Here is a 21,618-nt window from a genome sequence, read left to right on the forward strand (position 1 = left end):
TAAAGAGTTGGTGTAGAGCACAGAGGAAAAGGGGGGGTGGGCCTGTTTTTTCCTCCAAAAAACACTGATCACAAAGTGACTGAAGAAATGCCATCATGTCAACAACATCCCCCCCCCACAATTTGGAACAGCTATATCACAAGACCCAACAACCTAGAGATCTTCAGTCGCACCCAGCATCTCGTTTCCTGCAAGTAGCTTAATCTAGAAGCCCATTTGCTTGGCTGGGCTGGCGTCTGGGGGTGCGCACAGAGTAGCAGGATACTTACGTTTTGTTTCCTTCAGCTAAAGTTCCCCTCATTACCAAGACATTTCATTCAAGCACCCAAAAGTGGGCTGAATCAATGATTTGATATTGCACTGAAGCTAATATTTAGCCACTGGTTAGCATATCCCTATTATTCTTGGGAGGAAGGGGAAAAAAAAAAACTTCACTTCTCTGTAATTGTACCCAGATGTGTTTTTAATGAATGGCCATACCTAGCAGCTCTGACTCCGTAACCAATCTGACGAACAGCCATGCATGAAATCAACAACCGTACATTATGTGCGCCACTGTGGTGGTCAGTAAGACAACATCTGAGAACATATCTTAAGAAATGGGGACGAAATGCTTTCCAGAAATCTCTGGTCCCTCATCTTGCTACAAGAGCTGAATTACACTTGGCACTTTTTCAGTAATGGTGTTTGGGGGGGGGGGGCAAACAAAGTTATTTTCTTCCCGAGCCTGGTTTTTCTGCGACACACCGAACCTACGTGCAAGACACACGTCTCCTCCTTATTTACAATTCTGGGAGAAGGAAGAGGAGCTGACATACGAGTTTGGAATGGGATCACACGCTTTGATACAGCTCAAGCCAGACTCTGTCTCTGAACTCGCGATGCAAGATGAGCCCGCATGCAAGATGATCTGTGGAACGATTTCAAAGCACAGGAAACTCGCACGAGCCAGCAGAGGGCCGCGTGCTAGACACCATTTACTTAAAAGGAAGACCATTTCCATTGATGTTCGCACCCCTGCCAACTAATGCAGGAAGGTGAGAACACAACTCAGCAAACAGACCAGGATTCTATCCCCCCCCACCGATTACCGGAGACATACCCGTGTAAACTACTATGGTGAAAGATTCAATCCAAACTTTAACATCTATATAAGATAATTTCAATGCAAATGATCAAGCCAATTTCAACACCTACAAACTACAAATCCATGCGTGGAATTCTGTGGCAACTACCTGACTTATGAACCTCTTTTAACAGTTAAAAGTTCAACCCAATACAAGCAACATGAGTTTGGTATAGATAAAATAATTGGTCTTACCTATATCCATTCTCCAGCACCTCTGTTGTCCTCATGGACATAGTTGCCCGTAACGCTTTTGCTGATAGCCCAACTACAGAAGCCAAAGCTTTCGCTTTTAAGTCATTGCAACTCCACTCCTCTTCCTCATTCAACGTGGGCAGATAGCCACACATCAACTTGAGGCTCCCTAAGCCATTATGATTAACGTAAGCTGGGTTCTCGCACCCAGTACGCACAAATTCGAGGTATATTTCAGACGTTAGAAACATCTGGTAGGCATTTTCCTCCATCGTTGACTGGATCTCGGTCTGTGCTTGGTCGAACATCGCAGAGTCTATCTGTTGCTTCTTAATACTATCCTTGATGTAGGTTTTAGTAGCTGGCTTCAGCTGTTTGGCGACAATGCTGTTGTTCTCGATGTACCGTTTGTAAATAGCTTTGGCAACTCTGTGCGTTTTGGTATCCTTCAGGTCCATCTGCCTGAAGCCATTGCAGGCGAACCAGAAGTCCAAGGTATCTACACATTTCTCCCGTTCCAAAAAGGTCCTGAAGAGATGAGCACCGTCCTGGTCCCCTAGAAGCGAATGCAACGACTTGGTCCACCGAGCGAGCGGAGAATCCGGAGAAGCGCTTCCTTCAGGCTCTCCAAGTCCATCCTCGTTTCTCCTCGGCGTGGGGCCGGGAGAAGCGACAACAACCGATTTAGCCTTAGTCTGGGGTCTCATCATGGCAAATTTGTTGATATTGTGGCATGGCGTCTCTCCCTCTTCCCCCGGGACGGGAGGGCGAGGGGCATCTTCTCTGAAGCTAGTGCTGATGTGATCCGTAAGCGCCCTGCTCATGGCTCCAGCTCCTGTCTCCTTGTGTGTTGCTCGCCGCCTCTGAGCTCGACTGTAATCTCCTCACTCTCTTAAATCAGCAGGGGAGCTCCTCGGCCCTTGTTCACTCTGAAACAGAAAGTATTGATCTAATCAAAAACAGATCCGCCTAACTTCAAAGGGAGACGTGAAGTAAACAGTCTTTTGGACCCTTACAGACTCTCAAAAAAGCAAGAAAATGAAGAAAGCCGACTAGAGACAAGAACCTCAACTACGTTTATCCAGTAATCAGAATTTCACCAACTCCTTAACAACACTCATAGCAGTATCATCAAGGCACTGCTAAAATAGAAAAAATAGCACCCGAAAGCAACAGAAAAAGTCGTCACCGTGAAATGTTTCTAATCGTTATCTTCGAAAATCTGATTCAGACTAGACACCGAAAACAGGTATTTAATTAAATCGCAGCAACAGCTCCGGATCATTATAAATTAACGCACTTCCCAAAACTACTGAGCTGGTGTTTTATTATTCAGTCACCTGAATAAGGGTCAGGTAGGTATGAACTGCATAATATGCACGAATAGCCACGTCTGGAACAACCTTTATTTTAATATGCAGGTAAGAGAAGCGCGCCCATGCGTCCAGCCATCGCGGATCCGCGCCGCGCTTTGATCGTCAACCCGTATTTCCAGCTCATATTACCGAACACTTTTAACGCACAAAAGCCGTTCGGAAACGCTGGGTACTGTGTACATAATCAACACAAAACGTTACCAAAAAACACACGGCTACAGCAGCGTTAATCAAACCTATGTACAACTGCTAAGCTAATATGAAAGCAGTTAAATCACCACGGACGGCAATCCAAAAGACACTGTACCGTGTTACGGCTCCTGCATTAATAACAGAAACTAGTTTAACAGATCTCTGTTTTACGATGAAATGCAAGGCAAACTCCCGGGATAAAAAGCTAATAAAACAAAATGCAAGCCATTAGATAACACTGCAGACGTGAATATCTCCCTTAGACTCCAAACATCAGATTTCATTGTAATTACCTCTTCTGTTTTATAAACACACATCGAGAAGCGATTAGAAAATAAAGTAAATACAGAGGATTATCTACGCTTTTTCCATCTCTGTAGCGATCCTCGCTTGCCGGCGAGAGCGATAGGCTTTTATTGCTATCGTGGGTAAAAGAAACTACACATTACATACCATTGTGCACCCAGACCGCGGTAAACTGAAAAGTCTATAGACGGTAAAAGCAAAAAAAAAAAAAAAAAAAGAAGAAGAAAGAAAAGAACTCAGGTTTTATGTTCCGTTTCTCCCCAGCAAAATATCAGAAATCCAACCAGAAAAACAATTCCCGGTGAAAGCAGCAATAATCCAACAAAAGACGGGAATGTGAGAGGCGACTGGACGTATTCATTTAGCCCATGTGAGTCCTTAGTGCAAAAAGGATGTACTGATGTACCCCCGTCCCATTCAACAACTGACCCCGAATTACGGAGGCAGTTCTTTTTAGATCACAGGGGGTGTCAAAATCTTGAGGAGGGGGAGGTATAGCTCATCACATACATCCCACTTTCCCCCCTCCCCCTTAGAGACTTGTAATGATACTCAAATGATCAAACCTACCAATAGTGCTCCGGGGAATGACGGAAACACATCCCCAAAAACATCGCTTCCAGTTTACTAACAATTTATCCCGCGTTTCTAATCTTCAGGTACAGAAAAAGATACTTCGCAAGCAGACTTTTACACTTCAAAGTCGCCCAAGAACAGATCAAAGCAGCCTCAGAGAGGGGCCATCGCCGGGATCACACAGTCAACCTTGTTACAACTTACCATCGATCCATGAGTTTTGCGCCTTTGAAAATGCAAAAAAAAAGTAATCCACAGTTTCCACCAGTCGGCAGTCCTCATGCGTGTCTTAGATTCGTATTTTTTTTAAGAGAAGGGGGAATTCAAACGTAACTTTTTTCTCCCCGCACCAAAAAAGAGGAACCCGTTCCCCCTTCTCTCTCCAGGTAGTGTTTCAAGCAGTCATAAGCAAGCAGCAGATCTCCTCCAGGCTATTCCAATACGAACTGGGCTCAGGGTTTAACTGCGGACATCAAAGTAAGAAACCGACAGCCCGGTCCCGAAAGCTACATAGAAAAGAATAATTCCCTTTCGCGCTTTAAAAGCAACGATAAACCTAATGGTTTGCGTTAACCAGACAGTGAACGCAGAGATTATATACATTAATCGTGAGATATTGATAGTGAGCGAAAGTATTAAGAAAACTAGCCGGAGGATTTTTATCTGTAATTTTTGGAACAACAAAGTTGTTACTAAGTTGCAAGGACCTTATCAAAGACTAGCAATCTTGAGCCAACTCCCTGAGGCTTTGGAACGTCAGAAGTAAGTGATCCGCCGCCCCAATAGCATTATCCCTGCAATCCTTCTGTTGCTACATAAACTTTAACGACGCAAGCCTGCCTTCTTGCATATTTCGCAGTTTAACTCCCTAAATCCTGGAGCGTACAAAGAGAACCAGTTGTGAAATGTGACTATTCTGAATTTGCCCAATTGCTTATCGTGTCGAACATACGTTTCATAGATATGGCAATTGCAAAAATGTGATCATAAACGCAAGGATGATAGCTATTAATACAGTCACAACAGTAAAAAAAATAATAATAATTTCGGGCTATGTTCAACAATGAGACTTTTTTTTTTTTTTTTGCAGAAGTGCAAATACCTTTAACGCGCAATGACGTATGAGCAAAACAATTTTAACGTGGATCAGAAAGAAAACCAAATACCACAAACTGGATTAATTAAAACTGGATCACTTAGGTGGGAACCTCAGGACAGGACAGAAACCCGGTTTCTGCATTTTTTAAACTCAGGATAATTTTCCAAGCGTCACTGTTGGGATCTTTAAGGGAAGATGAGACACTCATCTTACTTCATAATACTTCAAAGAATATATTGTTCCTTTGATGTCAAACATCAACTTTAAAGACTAAGATATAATTAAATAAATTAATTAAAACGGGATAATAACGTGAGTCACATTTGGTAACACGTACTGGACATGTTAAATAAAGTATGGTAGAAATAAAGAATACTCATTCATTTGTCATATAGTCACTGCAACACTGAAAAAAGAAATCAGTGGTAAGAATGGGGCGTTATATATATATATATATATACACACACAAACACACACGCACAAAACTATCATCTCCTACACAAGCTACTGTCATCATTTGGTGGTTGATTCCTTGCTTTTTCCTTGGGTAACATTGATTGTGGTATTTCACAATCATGGATGTAGGCAAGATATTTGCACTGTAACATTCCCCAACATACTACCTTTTATTCACCTGAATGAAACAAAACAATACAAAGACCATATTTGAGTTTTTCTTGAATGGCTAATGCAGAAGGACAACTCAAGACTGCCTCAAGTCGTTATCTGTCTTTTAAAGACAAAATGCAACTCTCTTCTCACGTATCACCACAAAGGGTAATGTCAGCAATAACGAAAGGGAAGGCTGTTACATTAACTGAAAAAATGTGATTTAGGAAATACAGGTTAATTATTCTGTCAGACACTATAACTGAATGGGTCCCAAACAATCGCCAGGACCATGAGACACTGGAGAATACTCCCAGTTGCTCAAGCTACCTTATTTCTGCATGGTACACACACACACACACACACACACACACACACACACACACACACACACACACACACACACACACACACACACACACACACACACACTCTTACTCAGTCTTTGTTTGCCATTGATACATTTGTCATCATTCATGCTAACTTATATTGTAATAAACTTGTTTTTATGCAGTCAGAGTTGGACTGAAGTATGTAAACTGGCTTAGAAAAGAAAATATTAATGTGCACAAATATTTTTATTTGGACTTGAAAGTTTTGAGGCCACGTTCACGATGCAAATGCAGTCTGTTGTTAGACAACATGTCTGACATGAATAATGACAATAATGAAATTTAAAGTTCCTTGTACATCAGCCAAGGAAAACCACACTCAAAGACTGCAAGTCAAACATTATTGACATTGTTATAAAGGCAGATTGCTCTTGTAGTGTATCGCCCTTGTACTCCAGAGCCCAAATCATTTTAATTCTGCGAAAATACTTATAGTTGAGTCCTTTATTTGCACTTTGTATGATGTCAGAGAGTTTTTTTTTTCTATGCATCTAAGAGCATTGCCTAGCTAAAATGCTATTTCTCAAGATAAGGCGATCTGGGTAAAGACAAGTGACTATGGGTTCGATTCCTAAACATGGTTGTGCAGTTCTGAGCAATTTCCATCGGTACAGTCTGTATAATTAAAATATCTGGTTATATAAAAGTATATTGTATATATGGTAATGATAAGCTAGTTTCTATGGATAAATTGCATATAGTTGCAGTCATGTAATAGTGCAAAATTGCTGTAAACAAAGGCATGTAACAAGATGGTGCGTGAGTAGAACGAGAGGTCGCATAATGATCTGCATATAGCCAGCATCTCTTTTCAGGGTATTCAGTCAGTGACAGTCTCTGAGATGGGGAAGAAGAGACTGGCAGGTTCCTGTCAGGTAACATCACTTACTTATACATGTAATTTTTTTTTGTTCAAAATCCATGGCTGGGCCACCATTCTAGCCTAAAGATATCACTTGTAGGGTATAGGATTGGAAGGAAGTTACCTAATGGTGTATAATACCTGCAAAACATGGACATGACAGAATGGGAGATGTCATACCCCTCAGGCTGGACCTAGCATCACACGGTGAACAGTATGGAACTTACAGAAGAAACAAATAATAATCTTCTTTGCAGAACAGATATATGCAACTTACACATCTTTGTTACTTATCCCCTAACAAAGCCTTCATAGCCTAAGCTTGGTAGAGAGAAATATTTCATGTTCCAGGCAAAAGAGAAAGAAAAAAGAGAAACTGTTGCCCGAAAGCTCAGTCCCATCACGGTGAAAGTCCTTAAACTAAAAAGATGTTAAAGTTACTCCATAATGCATAGCACCGCTAGCAACTGTCATGCAGCACAAAATGTACTGTGATGCAATTATTTGCAAACAGATGATTGTGGTATTTTGGAGTCCTTTTCCAGGTGTTTACTACCCATCTGTGACTACCTACCTGTGACCGCATCAAAAGTCCCTAACTGGGATAATGATCTGGTTAAATGCAAGGTAACTTACCTAGCAATGATGCCCTTAGATGCAAATTATTTCCATGATGTGCTACTTCTTAGGCAAGGCAATGGAAGTAAGTTGGTAAGATAATTGTTTAACTATGACCTCTGCCTTTGAATACTATTCATGTCACAGTTTTTTTAGGCATGACATTCATTTCTGCTGATACGAAGTATGTCCTTATTAAGGTTTTCAATGCAAATCCCATGGCCCAGGCTAAACCACACTCCATTAAGCTGCTCCTTTTTGATGGACTGATGTCTCTTGCTTGGACTGAGAAGATGCTTTCCCAAACCCTTTTCTAAAATGAATGTTACGTTCTTATCTGAAAAGCATGGTATCAAGTATGTAGATTTGTGAGTGAGAACTGCTTAGATGTCAGCAGAACATTCATATGAGCTTGGAAATAAGATACCCCAAAATGGAAAAGTTCTTTAGAATTAGAGTGCTGATCACGGCCTGGTTCAGTCTCAGATGAGAATAACCTGGAGAAACTACATCGAAATCCCTTAATTAATTTGGGAAAAACTCAAGACCAGGGGTCACCAACATGGTGCCCGCGGGCACCAGGATGCCCCAAGGACCACATGAGTCGCCCGCGGACCTGTTCTAAAATTAGCACAACTCACCAGTGAGCAGCATCTAAAATTTAATTTTATCCTGTTGCTATTCTTCTTTAATCACATTTGCATCTATACAGATTTGAAAATGGCAATATGTAAAAAAAAAAAGCATTTAAAACATGTTTTAAACTGAGCAAATTTGTTATTTAAGAAGAGTGTATCAAACTGGTAGCCCTTCGTATGGCTCAGTACCCGTGAAGCAGCTCTCAGTTTCAAAAAGGTTGGTGATCCCTGCTTAAGACATTTAGAAGACCCGTAAACTAGATTAGGATTTCTTGGTAAAATGCTATATTGCAATAGACTAATCAGTTTCAATAGAATCAAGGCATTATAACTTTATCTTTTTTTTTTTTTTTAGTAAATTTTAAAGTGTTATACAGTCAATGTATCTTTTTGTGAATGTTATTCGAATCATTGAGACAAATGCAATGGTCCTTCATAAATTTATACTTATGTAACTTCTCTGTTTCACTATTTTAAATAAAATTTTGGTATCTGTTATAACATGAATTATGTTTGTCAATGAGTGACAACATTTTCACAGGGTCAGAAACAGTGTTCAAATACAAAGACACCATTATTCGCTACTTTATTACTCTGTATGAGGTTAACTCTTCTGTCGATAGACCTTTTAAGTTATATGACTGAAAGAACAAATCAATATTATTCAAATACTATAACTTTAACTGACAGCAATGGACAAATAAGATGAGGAAACAAAGAAATTACCTAATATCAGTGACTTAAAAGGATTCTTAGGGGGACAGTTGACATATTTGACCTGTTTAATTTGAAGCTTAACTGTACATCTTAAATTATATGACACAATATATATCATGCAATAAATTATGTCAGATAAATATATATATATTTTTTTGCAGATTTTTGGAATGCATGCTGAATTTGGACTAGATGCCTTGCTATATAAAAAGGACTTGGAAAGTACTTGCATTGTTAGGCAAGCCTCACATAAGTATGCGTAAATCCCTCGATGATGCCTGTCACATAGCACTTTCGTAACTGTGCTATCGATAAGTTATTGCAGCAGCAGGCTTGTGACTGGCTTTTTCAGAGTACTATTCTGCCGATATATAATATTTGGAAGGAAAAAACACAAAACCAAAATTATACCCCTGTATTGACATGCAAGTTACAGATGGACAGGGAATCCTGCTGTAAAATATCTGAATGGACTGATTGATGTTGACCTTCTTTCTCTGTTTTTTACAACCCTTTGTGCTTCCTTTGCTGTTTCGCAGGAAAACCAGGGTCTGGCTATTTGTTGGGCTACAATAAAAAGGGGATAAGATCAGGTTAATGAGGCCGGTGTGTGTGTGTGCATGAGTGTCCAGTGGTGGGGAAGCTAGGGGACAAAAAAGCATGTGTCCCATTCCTGCTAAATGGTGCCATTTCTACACACCATAAAAAATGCAAAAAAAACGAGTGCCGTGAATTTGACTGTAGAAGGGTTAGGACCCCCTGATCTCCAGTGAGGTGGCAATATGGTAATTCCAAGCTGGGAATGGAGAACTCTTTCATTGCCCAGTCGGTGTAATTCACAACTGCATGTAAATCCACAATCATTGACGAGAGAGGGGTAAAGATTTAATCTAGCGAATCTCCACTCGGACAAATGTAATATTGTGTTTCGGGAGCGCGGGGCGGCCGCGGTGAAAGCTTCTGCGTCAGCGTCACCACAAACAGCAATAAAATGAATCTGAAAAGTGTGTCTGCACTCTTTGAACCGGCCCTACGATCAGTTACTGCTCTCAATTATTGCATTGTCCACTTCTCCTTTCAGCGCAGCGCTAAACTCTTAGCCGTCTGCTTTGAAGTGATTATCCCTTCATCTCAAGCCAGACTGAAGAATTTTTGAAGGACAATAGAAAATGAAACCAATGGGGGGAGGCTTATGACAATTATCGGGGGGGGGTTGGGGGGGTCCTTGTGGAGAGGAGAGTGAATGTCCATTTCTTACCGACCCAAAGTAAACTGGTGGTGGGGGGTGGGGCACCGGAGCTCGGGTTCAACCACCATCAGTAACATCTTTAGTTTTTTTTGTTTTAACTTATGTGTTATAGCCTGTTTTAAGAAAATAAACGCTTATGTTGCTGAAAGAAATGGGGCGACTATGAGTCAATTCTGTAAAAGTAAGTGGGGGGGGCAGCGAAAGGGGAAAGGGAGAGACAAGATGACAGGGAGGGTGGGGCTGGTGATGGTGGCGGGGGGTGGGCGGGGGGTTCTGAGTCTCAGGGTGAGAAGAGAAGGAGTGCAATTGTCAGCAGAATCAGATGGCATGCAGGCAGCAGGCGAAGATACAATTAAAGTGTGGAGTTAAGACGCCCTTTGAAGTTGGACATGGTGCATAACACCCTTAAAGTGAGAAAAGGCTACCATTCATCGGCTTGTTATGGGCCGTTAAGAGGATCTAGTTAAAAGGGCCAATTTGAGAAAATAAACTTTAATTTCAACTTGAAATAGTCTCTAAATAAGGATGGAAGTGGGCAATGAGAAAAGCATCAGAACTGCAACATATTCTGATTAAAGTTATTTTCGCTTTGGGGGTTGGGTACGAGGGCAGAAAGGGTGCCAGCACAGAAGATTATTTATTGCTCTCTCTCTCTCCGTCTCTCTGTCTCTTTCTCTCTCTCTCTAACTCTCTTGTGTGTTTTTTTTTTTGTTTTAATCCCGTTTTGCGGTGACTTTAAAGTTTAACAATATACAGAAACAATGTCTAATGTGGATGCTAATCCGCTTGGCCACAAACCCTTCACATCTGTGCTAATGAAGCCTTATAATGTGCCTTTCATTTCTTCTCCATTTCTGCATCCATTCTATTCCTTTCTTTTTGTTAGTGCAGTATAAAAACACATGTGAAGGGGTCTCTTTTCAATATTTATTAATGCCCTAAGAAGGACTCCCAGATTACTCCTCTGCATTCAATAAACAGAACCCCGAACCTCGGAGTACAGTAATTAAAGCCAACTGCAGTGGCAATAGTGACCATGTATGCTCTGTGTTCCCACAGTCCAACCAAGAATTCTGGATTTTTTTGAACAGAAAATAAACACTTTGTATCCAACAAGCCAACTTCAAAATAACACTTAAAGGTTTATTCTCCCCTCGGTGCCTATTCTGCTTTGACCTCGAGGTGAACTTACTTGCCAGATATGGAATTTTCACTGAAATGTACATAATGAAACAGTTTAAGGGGAAAATAATTCAATCGATTTGCTTGATGAATGCAGGACAATCGGGATTTTTCTTAAAGCGCCGGCAGCATTACAGAGCATAATTTCCCTAGGCTGTTAGCAAATAGATCACTAAATAGTCGCTATCAGGACTCCAGAATTTGTCATGTCCATGGTTGTACTCGGTTGAAATGTTAATTACACAGTAAAGGCAGGTCAATGTGTCACTGTCAGACTCAAATGTTAGCCATAACATTTTTTTATACCCCCGGAACATTCTATCTGAAGTGAAAACTAGCCGAGGGATGATACTCTGTAATCTCTGATCGTGAAAATATTGCTCCGCTCAGCAGCCTCGCGTCTGGTGCTGATTCGATGCAGTGGATACTAGAGGCGTCTCTCCAGCCCTCAGGACTGAGGCAGCAGCGGTGCCCCCCCAAAGGGAGGGGGAGTGGCTGGGGTGAGGGACGGGTGCGATGGCGCGGCCTTACCGAGCGGGAGACCGGGGATGGACACCGAGGAACGTAGTCACCTCGTCTCTGAGCGCGGCCCTGGTGCGTTATCCGTGCTGCAACGAGATGGAATAAATTAAACCGATAAAATCGACTTATTTGAGCTATCATGGGGCCGGAAAAATTATAATGTGCTATAAACTCTCAGGTCTACTATCTGTCAAGATCCACGGGAAGCTCTTTGCGGCGCAACGTTACGGTGGTCACACGTGCTGCCAGCAGAGGCTCGGGCTCCTTTATCTGCTGAGTTTTCCAGATTCCTAAGCGCATTAAACTTCAGGAAGTCACAGCTGACCGAAAAAATTATCAGCAGATACATACGATGCGGTATGAAAATAGCAGTGTCTTGACAACAGTCTTTTTTTTTTTTTGTAGAGCTTCTAAAAAAGTAAGTATCCATTGAATTTGTTTGAATACTTCTTGAATACTGCTGCAAATAGTAGTACTGCCACCAATACCATTACTGCTGTTACTAATAATGATGATGTAGGAGACATTGGTCTACATTTTCTTCACCGGGCCCATTGTGACCTCATGTGTGCATGGAGATGCTGCGGCTGCCTATTAAAAATTCTTCTGTCTGCAGTCACCTGTTTATTCTCACCGGCGTTGCTCCTGAAATATCACTACAGAAGCTGCTGATGCGCCTTTGACACCCCCCCCCCCCTCCCTTTTTTTGAGGAATGCAGTTCCACTTTATTCACGGGAGATTTCGCAAACCTGAGACAGGTGCCTCTTAATGTTCCCAGTCCTGTGTTCCTCATCCCCCACAATGCACTCTTTCTTGTTCCACTTCCTGGCGACACTGTAACTGGCGCATTCACGTCGGCGACTATCTTCCCCTTTTTTTGCGCCCTGATAATATTGAGATAGGGGTACTGTACATGTGAGCTGGGATTACCAGGTTTACTCGATGGACTGTGACCCCAAACCTCTCTCCCCCCCCCCCCAACTCCTCCCCCCTCATCCAGTCAGCTGGTTATTTATTTCTGCAGCAGGTTTCTTCACTAAGCGTAGCCCGTTGGAGATGAGACAGCCACGGTGTGGGACGGGTGGCTGGTGTCGGGTTTATCTCGCCACTCCTCCGCGGTGGAATCGGTGCCGGGGCTGAACTTCAAAAAACGCTCCAGCGCGGAGAGAGTGAGGAGCGGGCGACAACAAAGCCAGCCTGTGCTGCCACACACTCATCTCTGAGCTCGCAGCGAAGTAAGGGAAAAAGTGTGAAAAAGGGAAAAACACACACACACAGAGAAAGGCAGGGGGGGAAATATTCACCCTGCTCATTCAAAGGCAATGAGAAAGTGATCCGACCCAAAATAAGGTTGCAAACTGAGGTTTTGACCTGCCGAATGAAAATGCATTTTTGAGGCTTTGTGGCCAAGTTTGCAGTTTGCAGTTGCTTCTGACAAAACTCGCCTTTGACATAAAAAAAAAACCAATTAAACATATGATGAGTTTGCAAATCGATTTTGTGTCTTATTAATTGCAGTTCACAGGCCCCCAGACTGTGAGACAGTAGGAGAGCAAAGGCCCATTTTGTGTTCTGCCATGTCAGGCATTTAGGGAACATCCTCATTAATAACAGGCACATACATCGATGCAGAATGGAACAGGATGGCGTGGAATCGACAGCCAGATGCCAGTGGTGTTGAAATGTGGGAACATATGGACGAAGAATTGAAGACGAAGAATTGAATTCCCCATGTGAATTACCTCCCAGAGACGCAAAATTGTGTTTAGCAAGTGAATAACCACCTCACCCTCATGATCTTCCATCTTTTATTATTTTTAAGTAATAATTTGGTAACACCATCCATGAATGCCATATTTGCAAGAATCTATTAACACATTCATAGCACATTATAATGCATTCATAAAGCATCATAAACATAGCTATAAATACTCTATGAAAGGCATAACACATTATATCCATGAAGCTCTCATCTATAGATACCTTCATAATACAGTATAAAGCATCCTTAATACTTATACCGACCATTACAATGCATTATGAAGGTATCTATAGTGCATTATAGATAAGGGTGTCATTGGAGTTTATGAAGTATTACATTTAACACTATAATGTCTTATGACTCAATAGAAAATGCTTCAATGTTTTATTAATTCTTATACCAACCATTATAATGCATTATGAAGGTATTTACAATGCATTATAGATGACAGCTTCGAGTAAAGTGTTACCAATAATTTTAATAATGAAAGTAATCAAGCCCAGGGCACTACTGGGACACTTTCCTAAGACCGTGGACATAAGATTGAGTCTGAATACCAAACGTGTAAAATATCAGCCTATTCCCTGCCTTGCACACTTAGCTTCCAGGAGAGGCCCTGGACCAGGAATAGGACAAGTGGGTACAGAAAATGGGTGGTTGTTCAGTCATTCTTGTGAAAGGTTTCTCCGACTGGCAGGGAAAAGGGATGTAAAAAGCAGAAACATACTGTAACATAAGGAAACGTGACATGTTGGGGGGAGCGAACGCAAGACGAAACTCCACCCCCTACCTCTCAGGGGCTTGTTTTAAAATGCAAATGAGTCACCCGATCGCTGATTATCCCTGTGGCCCACATGAAAGGAGGGGGAGGACAGTTGGCTAATTTCCTCCTCTGACCTTTTAACTCCTGCTTGTATTTCACACAAACTTTGATGTCTGGGCACAGCAGCTTGCAGCTTCCAGTAGATCTACGGTAACTGGGATCCACTCATCCCTCATCAAACAACAATACTGAGGCCTAAAATGGGACAAAACAAATGATGTTTTTATAACACTTTATGTTTTATAACATTTAAGTCAAGGGAGGTGATGCTACTATTATACAATTCCTTGGTAAGACTCCACCTAGAATATTGCATGCATGCTTGGTCACCATACCTTAAAAAGGACATCGCTGCCTTGGAAAAGGTTCAACGTAGGGCTACGAGAATGATTCCTGGTCTTAGAGGAATGTCTTATGAGGAGAGGTTAGCTGAGCTGAATCTGTTTAGCCTTGAGCAAAGGAGACTAAGGGGGACATAATCCAGGTATATAAGATTCTAACAGGTCTGGATGCTGTTTAGCCAAATGGCTACTTTAATATTAGTTTAAATACTAGAGCTTGTGGCCATAGATGGAAATTAGTGGGAGAGCATTTTACACTGAATTTGAGAAAACACTTCTTTACACAGCGTGTAGTTAGAGTATGGAATAGTCTTCCTGCTAGTGTAGTGGAAGCTAAAACCCTGGGTTTCTTTAAATCAGAGTTAGATAAGATTTTAACAACTCTGAGCTATTAGTTAAGTTCTCCCCAAACGATCTTGATGGGTCGAATGGCCTCCTCTCGTTTGTATAGTTCTTATGTTCTTAAGGTCCCCTCTCCCCAAAAACTGTGGTCCAGTTTCTTAACCACGGCACTGGGCATCTATCATTGTCTTGTAAAGGAAAAAAAAAGAAGACTCTAGCCTGCAATTATCATGACCGGGTTGTGACACTTTATATATGCAATGAACATAAAATGTCATGCCAAACTGCAGGCAGTAAAACAAGTCGGTAATCAAGGGGATTTTTTAAATCAATACACGTCTTTTGAAGTTCTCAGTTAATACATGTCTTAAAGATAAAGATAAACTTTATTAATCCCAAGGGGAAATTCTTGAAAAATGAGGCATGTTACGCTACAGCTGGCAAAAGCCAGAACCCATGATTGGACCAGGGACCTTTATATCTTTAACACTGAACCCTGCTGGCACAATGGGCAGCCGTGCCAGCAGGGTGTGATCGTGTACCTCGTGATGGACTGGTATCCCATCAGTGGTGTCCCCTATGTTGTCCCCTATGTTGTGCCCTACTATGTTGTCCCCTATGGTGTCCCCTATGTTGTGCCCTATGCTTCCTGGAATAGACTCTTGACTCACCATGTATGACCATTGCATAAGCCTGGGGTGGCCAATCTTTTCCGCAAAGGGCTGTTGGGTATGCAGGTTTTCACTGCAACTCCCTAATTTGATTACTAATTAGTGGACTAATTAGCTGAAGATTCCTCACACCTGGGGTTGAACAGCTGACCTAAAGGTTATCCCAAAATCCTGAATACACACCGGCCCTTTGCGGATAAGATTGGCCACCCATGGTTTAAGCAATTGGAACATGGATAAATGGAGACTTAATTCTGAATTTGGTTAAAAAATTTGTCACCTGGGTTCAGTATAGATTTCCTGAAATATTGACAGTGGACTTTAAAGCCACATAATTATTATACCCATTTCAAAGACAAAGGCAGACATTACTTGATTGTCACTTTTGTAAACAAAATTGTAGGTCACCCTATACTTGCGGGTTGAATCTGCTGGTTGCTGCAGCCTTAGTAACATGTATAGAATTACACGTCTTTCCAGTGTGGACATGAGCACACAAATGATGTAACTTCATAAGCCTTCATAATTGTTGATAGATTCAACAATCAGCCACATGCTTACCTTAGTTTATTAAACAAATACTCTCTAAATATAGCCAATATTATTGCATTTCCACAGTTTCTGAATTACAGATGTTGGAGATAAAGCCAGTTGATGGATATTTTACAGTCAAGTGACTTCATCCAGCCTTGGGGAACCTACAAGGAAGGTTCAATCCAGAGAGTGAGAAGCTAGTTCTAGCATTGTAAAGCATTGTGTTTAGAGTAAACTCTCCCTCCTTGTTCCAGCTGCAGTTTGAAATCCACGACCACCCATGACCCTCTGCTGCAGAAGGAATATGTAGCATTCCTGGTACTGACCGTGCCTGTGGGCATCCCTCTCACACAGCTCCGGAGAAATTAGCACGCGTGAGCCCGTCTAGGCCTTCAGAACTGTGAACTCCCTGTTCCTTGCCCAACAGTTTCATTGGCTGTTGCAGGGCTCTGGTTTTTGGGTTGAGCTAATGTTTGTAAGTGCACAGGCCTGTGCCCTGTTTGGACTCTGAGTGTAAGGGGACTATAATGATTATTGATCATCTCAATTCATCTCGTTGGATATCAAAACTGTAAATGGCATTGCTGAACAGGGAGTCCCATCGCAGCGCTTAAAATATTCTAGCTCTAAAATGCGAGGCCGACCTGTCCACTCTCAGAGCAGGGCTGCCTCATTAGCGCCGATGAACAGCGTCCAAGTTCGCTGGCTCAGGGCCACGATCCAAATTCCACACAGAAGGGCCCGTTCCAGCCCCACCCGGCTCGCATAAGCAAGACCCAGAAAACGGCCCGACGGGCTGATAAATGCTTGCTTTGATGGAAAGGTACATTTTTAAAACTATGCCATGGATACACATGTATAACAAATTCTATTTCAGAAGCATAAAAATATTCACTATGCCATATATGAGCAGGGGCGGATTGAAGGGGTGTGGCCATGGCCACTGCAAGTAAATATGTGCCCCCCCCCCCTTGAAAAATAACTGGCCCCCGATGGCCACCACAATCAAACTTTTCTGTAGGCACCACTGTACACCAGCGTCAATAACACTAACAGTCCCACAGGACTGGACTTGGTCATTAAACCTAAACGATTCTTTTGCATGCACGTTTTGTGTTCTTAAATGTCTTTACCAACTTTAGATTGTGAGAGCTGAAGGACAAAAACTCAATGTATTCTATAAGAGATGACATAAGTATGAACTGAGGCATGCAATATTAAAGTACTTTATTGCAGATTTGCATGTATGTATGCTCGGGTACAAATGACGGTGGACAGGGGGGTGTACACTGAACAGCTTAATATGTAAACACAAAAGAAGACACAGAGAGGAATGGAAGACGGGCCGGCATGCTGAGATGGCGTGGAAGGTGCTGGGGATGAGTATCCAAAGACACAAGCGTTAGAGGTGTTACACCCCTTCTGTCCTCACATGTGCCCTGATGGGTCTCCCCTCCCTCCCATGTGCGGACGCCGATGACGTCCACTCTGGTCACCTGAGGGGTAAGAGCACAGCAGAGGCACAGGCAGGATGGTTAGACTGGTGGGACTTAGTCACTATTGGAAAAGAGTGGGTATCGGAACCTGAGCCCTTCTGAGCTGACGTCTCAGAGCCCATTTTTGCAAAGGTCTCAACCATCCACCGAAGCCTCAAGGTAAAACAGGAGATTATAGCAAAAATAGAAACTAACTAGATACCCGCAACCCCAGCTGAAGGATGGAGGAAAGAAGGCCCTGGCAGCAGGGTTTTGATCTGAAGGTTGAGTAGGACCTGCTGTTGGACCCATGAGTCAAGCAGTAAAATTGAGTTCCTTCCTGCCTCTGACCATTTCTCCTCAGATGAATGATGGGGCTTGAATTGAACCTCTCCAGTAAAATATTCAGCTGGATAAATGGGTAAAATTACATGCCACTTTTCATAAATGCTATAGCGAAGGACAGAATCGATAATGACAGTAGGGTAATTACAGTGTGGTGTGTGGTTGTATGGCAGGCCTACGCGATTCCATGCCTGAATTAGCTCATCCTCCTTCTTGATCACTGCTGCCATCGCAGTCTCGCTCACTGCTCATGGGAGTTTTACTTGCACAAAAATGTTTTGAGTGAAATAACCAATCAGATTCTAGAGGTTGTGGGATCAGATGTCTTTATCCCGCCTCCTTTAGTTGTTTGGACCCACCTCCTCTACAATCTGATCTACATTTCTCTGAACCAATCATTTTTCTTTCTGTCCTCAGAACTTTTTTGTATAAGTACAACTCCCAGAAGCTCATTCACTAAGCAATCGGGCTGTAATTTAAATGTGTAAGTCAAAGTACTAAGTATCAGCTCCGGAAAGGGGAATGTGAGTGTTCCTTCTGTCTAATGTTTTGTCTTTTTAATTCTAGAATTTTTTAAAGTGGGGGGCATTAGAAGGGCCATAATTCACACTGAGGAGCCAACTTTAGCATTAGGCAATGATGTGCTTTGAATTGGTGAGTGACAAGGGAGGAGGGTACTGGAGGGGCCAATCAGCTTTCAGCTGGGGCCAGTGCCCCTGTGACCTCACCTCTGTATATGCCCCTGAATGAAAGCCACCAAAGGGCAGTTTCGCACCAGGTGAGCCATCAGTCATCTGTGTAAAATGGCTGTTTGCACAACGGTTTGAAGGTCTAGGCCTGGTCGATGCTCCAGAGTGTGAATGACGGCTGGCTGCAGATATGTTACTCGCCCAGGTTTGTTTATCAGGGCTAGTACCTGGCGTGCCCTAAAGATAAACGCTGAAGCAGCCCCGCCCCTCCCTAATCGCGCAGTGAATGTGCAGTACCATCGGGAAACCTGGCTCCTTCCTAGAGGATCATAAATCACAATCCCGCCACCATCAGCATTTCCTCAGCAGCAGAGCTTCTCCCGGAACCTGGGACCAGAGAAGCCGTCCCCGCATTAGGAGAAGACAGCAAATCCATGCATTGGAACTAAAGTTAAGCAAAGATAGACTGAGGGCACCATCCTTACTTTATACTGCTCAGGCATAAGAACTTTGCTCAGTATCTTGTAAATGAATTTGCATTGCAGTATACTGTAGTTACTGATCCTCTGTTCATTTTGACCTCTCCATATAACCTTACTGTATTCATATCCACTCGCCCCTGAAGCACTTAAAATGAAATAAATAAATGCAAATGAATGTAAATGTAAATATCACAGTTCGGCATTTGAATATCACTCTGGTGGTCAGTGAGGCTTCTTGATGGATGCATGAAAAACTCAAAGCGGACCGCACCACGGGCGAGCGCGACGTCAAAATGCAATCTGCCCTGACTGCATGTCGGTTACGCAAGTGCCATAACAATATTTTTAAAACGGAGACTTTCAGGCATGTGCAAAAAAATGTGCCGCGTTTTCTTCTGCCGCAGAAAAGTGCTGTTTGTGTCAGGATGAAACAGGGCGGCTGACCGAGGGTGGTTGATCAGACAGAGACGTGTCCCGCTTTTAAGGTTGAAAGGTGGGAAAATAACCCCATGCACTTGCGACATTTGCTATCCTCCACAAGGTGCTAGTTCCTGGTAGACTTACCGTCATCCCTTTCCCTCCACGAATACAGTGGGTTCATCCAAAATTGCATACTTGTTTGGCAAAACGTAGTATGCGATGTGAGTAGTATGTCCAAATCCTCAGTATGGATGAGATAACAGGCCAATGGTACCCGGATGACATACTATATCTTACAAAATTCTGAAGTGTGCGACCGACAGACGCTACGCTATCCCATAAGGTGACTACACTGTACTGGAGTGCATGCATACTATTGTCATGCATACATACAGTACATACTACAGTAATAGTTGAGTATTAGGTGTCTAATGAAATTCAGTATGTACTGTGTAAGTACACAATTTTGGACGTGCACAGTGTCTTTGCTCCATACACAACTAGCAACTGAAGTGTCCCAGCCTCCCACCTCCCCCTCAGTACCCGACAGGTGAACGCGTCCTCACCTCCCACTCCAGGTGAACTCTCCATTCTTCCTGCTCAGCAGATCCTCCCTTCAGGCCAAGCTCAACCTGCAGTCAGCAAACACACTGCGTTACATGTGACTGCAAACAAACAGCAGCTTCCAGTTCCTGGTGGCGTTTGGGGGTCAAGACAAAACAGAGGAGGGGGTGCCGGGGCGCAGAGGCTCAGATGGCACCTTGCCGTCCATGTAAGCCACGACTCTCAAATCGCAATGATGCTGTGTACAGCTCCAGTGACAGTTGAACAGAAGCACCATGTCAATTTGTTCACATAAACCCTGATCACTGCACCATGAGGCCGCCTGCACTGGAAGCTGCCATCCCGTGCTCGTAGGGTGGTGAATGTCCCCGCAAGCGGCCAGCCTGGAGTCAGCATCCCCTCCCCAAAAGCGAAATCCATGCCGACGCGCCTCCTCAAACCCGTCTCAGGTGCTGTGCCCTCAGGGCTTTCTGTGCCTCCTGCTGAGGACGGAGGAGACATCACTGACACGCCGTGCTGGTGTCTCTACAACATTTACTTCTTCTTTTCTCTTTTTTTAGTACCAAGTGCTCCATAAACAAAAGAAAAACAGGCGCCAACCATGAAATACAAAAACTGCGGTTTATTGAGATGTTTCTTCTTACTTGACAGAAGAAGCTCATGTTGGACCCGAGTGTATAGTGTTTGCTAAGCAGCTCTGGTATATTGTCTCGCTCATTATATTTTCCCTGAGAGATTATAAGCTAGTTTTGTACTGTTTACAGTTGTAAAATATGTCAATACCATATGATTAGGCATCTACTGCATTGGCGCTCCTCAGAAATGTGGGATGGTTTGTAAATTATGGTAGTTTTTGACAGTCACATGACTTGAGTTCGCATTCTCATTGGTCGGATCTCCTTCATGAGACCCCACAAGCACCAATGGTGACTGTCACTGCTAAGCGGATACTCCTAACCCCCCCCCCCCCAGAACAACTCCCACTCCATCTCCCACCCGAGAGCTGAAACGGTAACCTTTTCAGGTGGTTCTTTTAATGGCATCCTTTGTTCCCTTTGGTTATTCCCGGCCTTCCTGTCCTCCATTGTTTTCTGGGCAGCACACGTGAAATGCTATCTGCATGGCGGAGAGCGCACTCCCCCTCTGTCTCCCGGTACCCCTCCCCAGGGTGCTGGGGAGAGCGGCAGGGGAAGGTGCCGGTGACGTCACCCTGGCCGGCACTCAGGTGCTGCGATGACTTCAGCAGGTGCTCCGCGTGACTTTTGCAGCAAAAAGGGCCTCGGATGTTTTCGCTAACGTGTCACATCAAAGCGAGGACCACACGATACGAGGGAATCTGAGCACCAGGGGCGCTGTGGCTCTCCGGGCTGAGAATTCACTCACTGTCAAGGGTTAAGCATATTTATCTGGCTCATTTCTAAAGCTTTTGCGTAATATGGACTACATGTAAAATTACATCTACGTCCACGCATCTGTCTTCCAATTGTGTATCCAAAACATGGCCATGGTG

General features: G+C 43.1%; 1 protein-coding gene across 10 annotated transcripts in view; it reads right to left on the reverse strand.

Moving 5' to 3' along the window:
- Window positions 1–21,618, reverse strand: part of LOC111848373 (axin-2) — an 86,886-nt gene that overhangs the window by 13,945 nt on the left and 51,323 nt on the right. For 7 of the 10 annotated variants that reach the window (XM_072712164.1, XM_072712163.1, XM_072712168.1 and 4 more), the window contains 4 exons: window positions 20,111–20,176; window positions 17,566–17,629; window positions 11,669–11,745; window positions 1,322–2,250 (listed from right to left, as the gene is read on the reverse strand). In XM_072712164.1, coding sequence (XP_072568265.1) covers window positions 1,322–2,145 — 824 coding nt within the window. In that variant the 5' untranslated portion in view covers window positions 2,146–2,250; window positions 11,669–11,745; window positions 17,566–17,629; window positions 20,111–20,176. Of the gene's footprint in view, window positions 1–1,321; window positions 2,251–3,342; window positions 3,624–3,975; window positions 4,573–11,668; window positions 11,746–17,565; window positions 17,630–20,110; window positions 21,032–21,618 lie in introns of those variants that run through there. The other 3 variants (XM_072712170.1, XM_072712166.1, XM_072712171.1) reach the window with 3 other exon arrangements.

The sequence above is a fragment of the Paramormyrops kingsleyae genome, chromosome 5, assembly GCF_048594095.1.
Source record: "Paramormyrops kingsleyae isolate MSU_618 chromosome 5, PKINGS_0.4, whole genome shotgun sequence".
Classification (NCBI taxonomy): domain Eukaryota; kingdom Metazoa; phylum Chordata; class Actinopteri; order Osteoglossiformes; family Mormyridae; genus Paramormyrops; species Paramormyrops kingsleyae.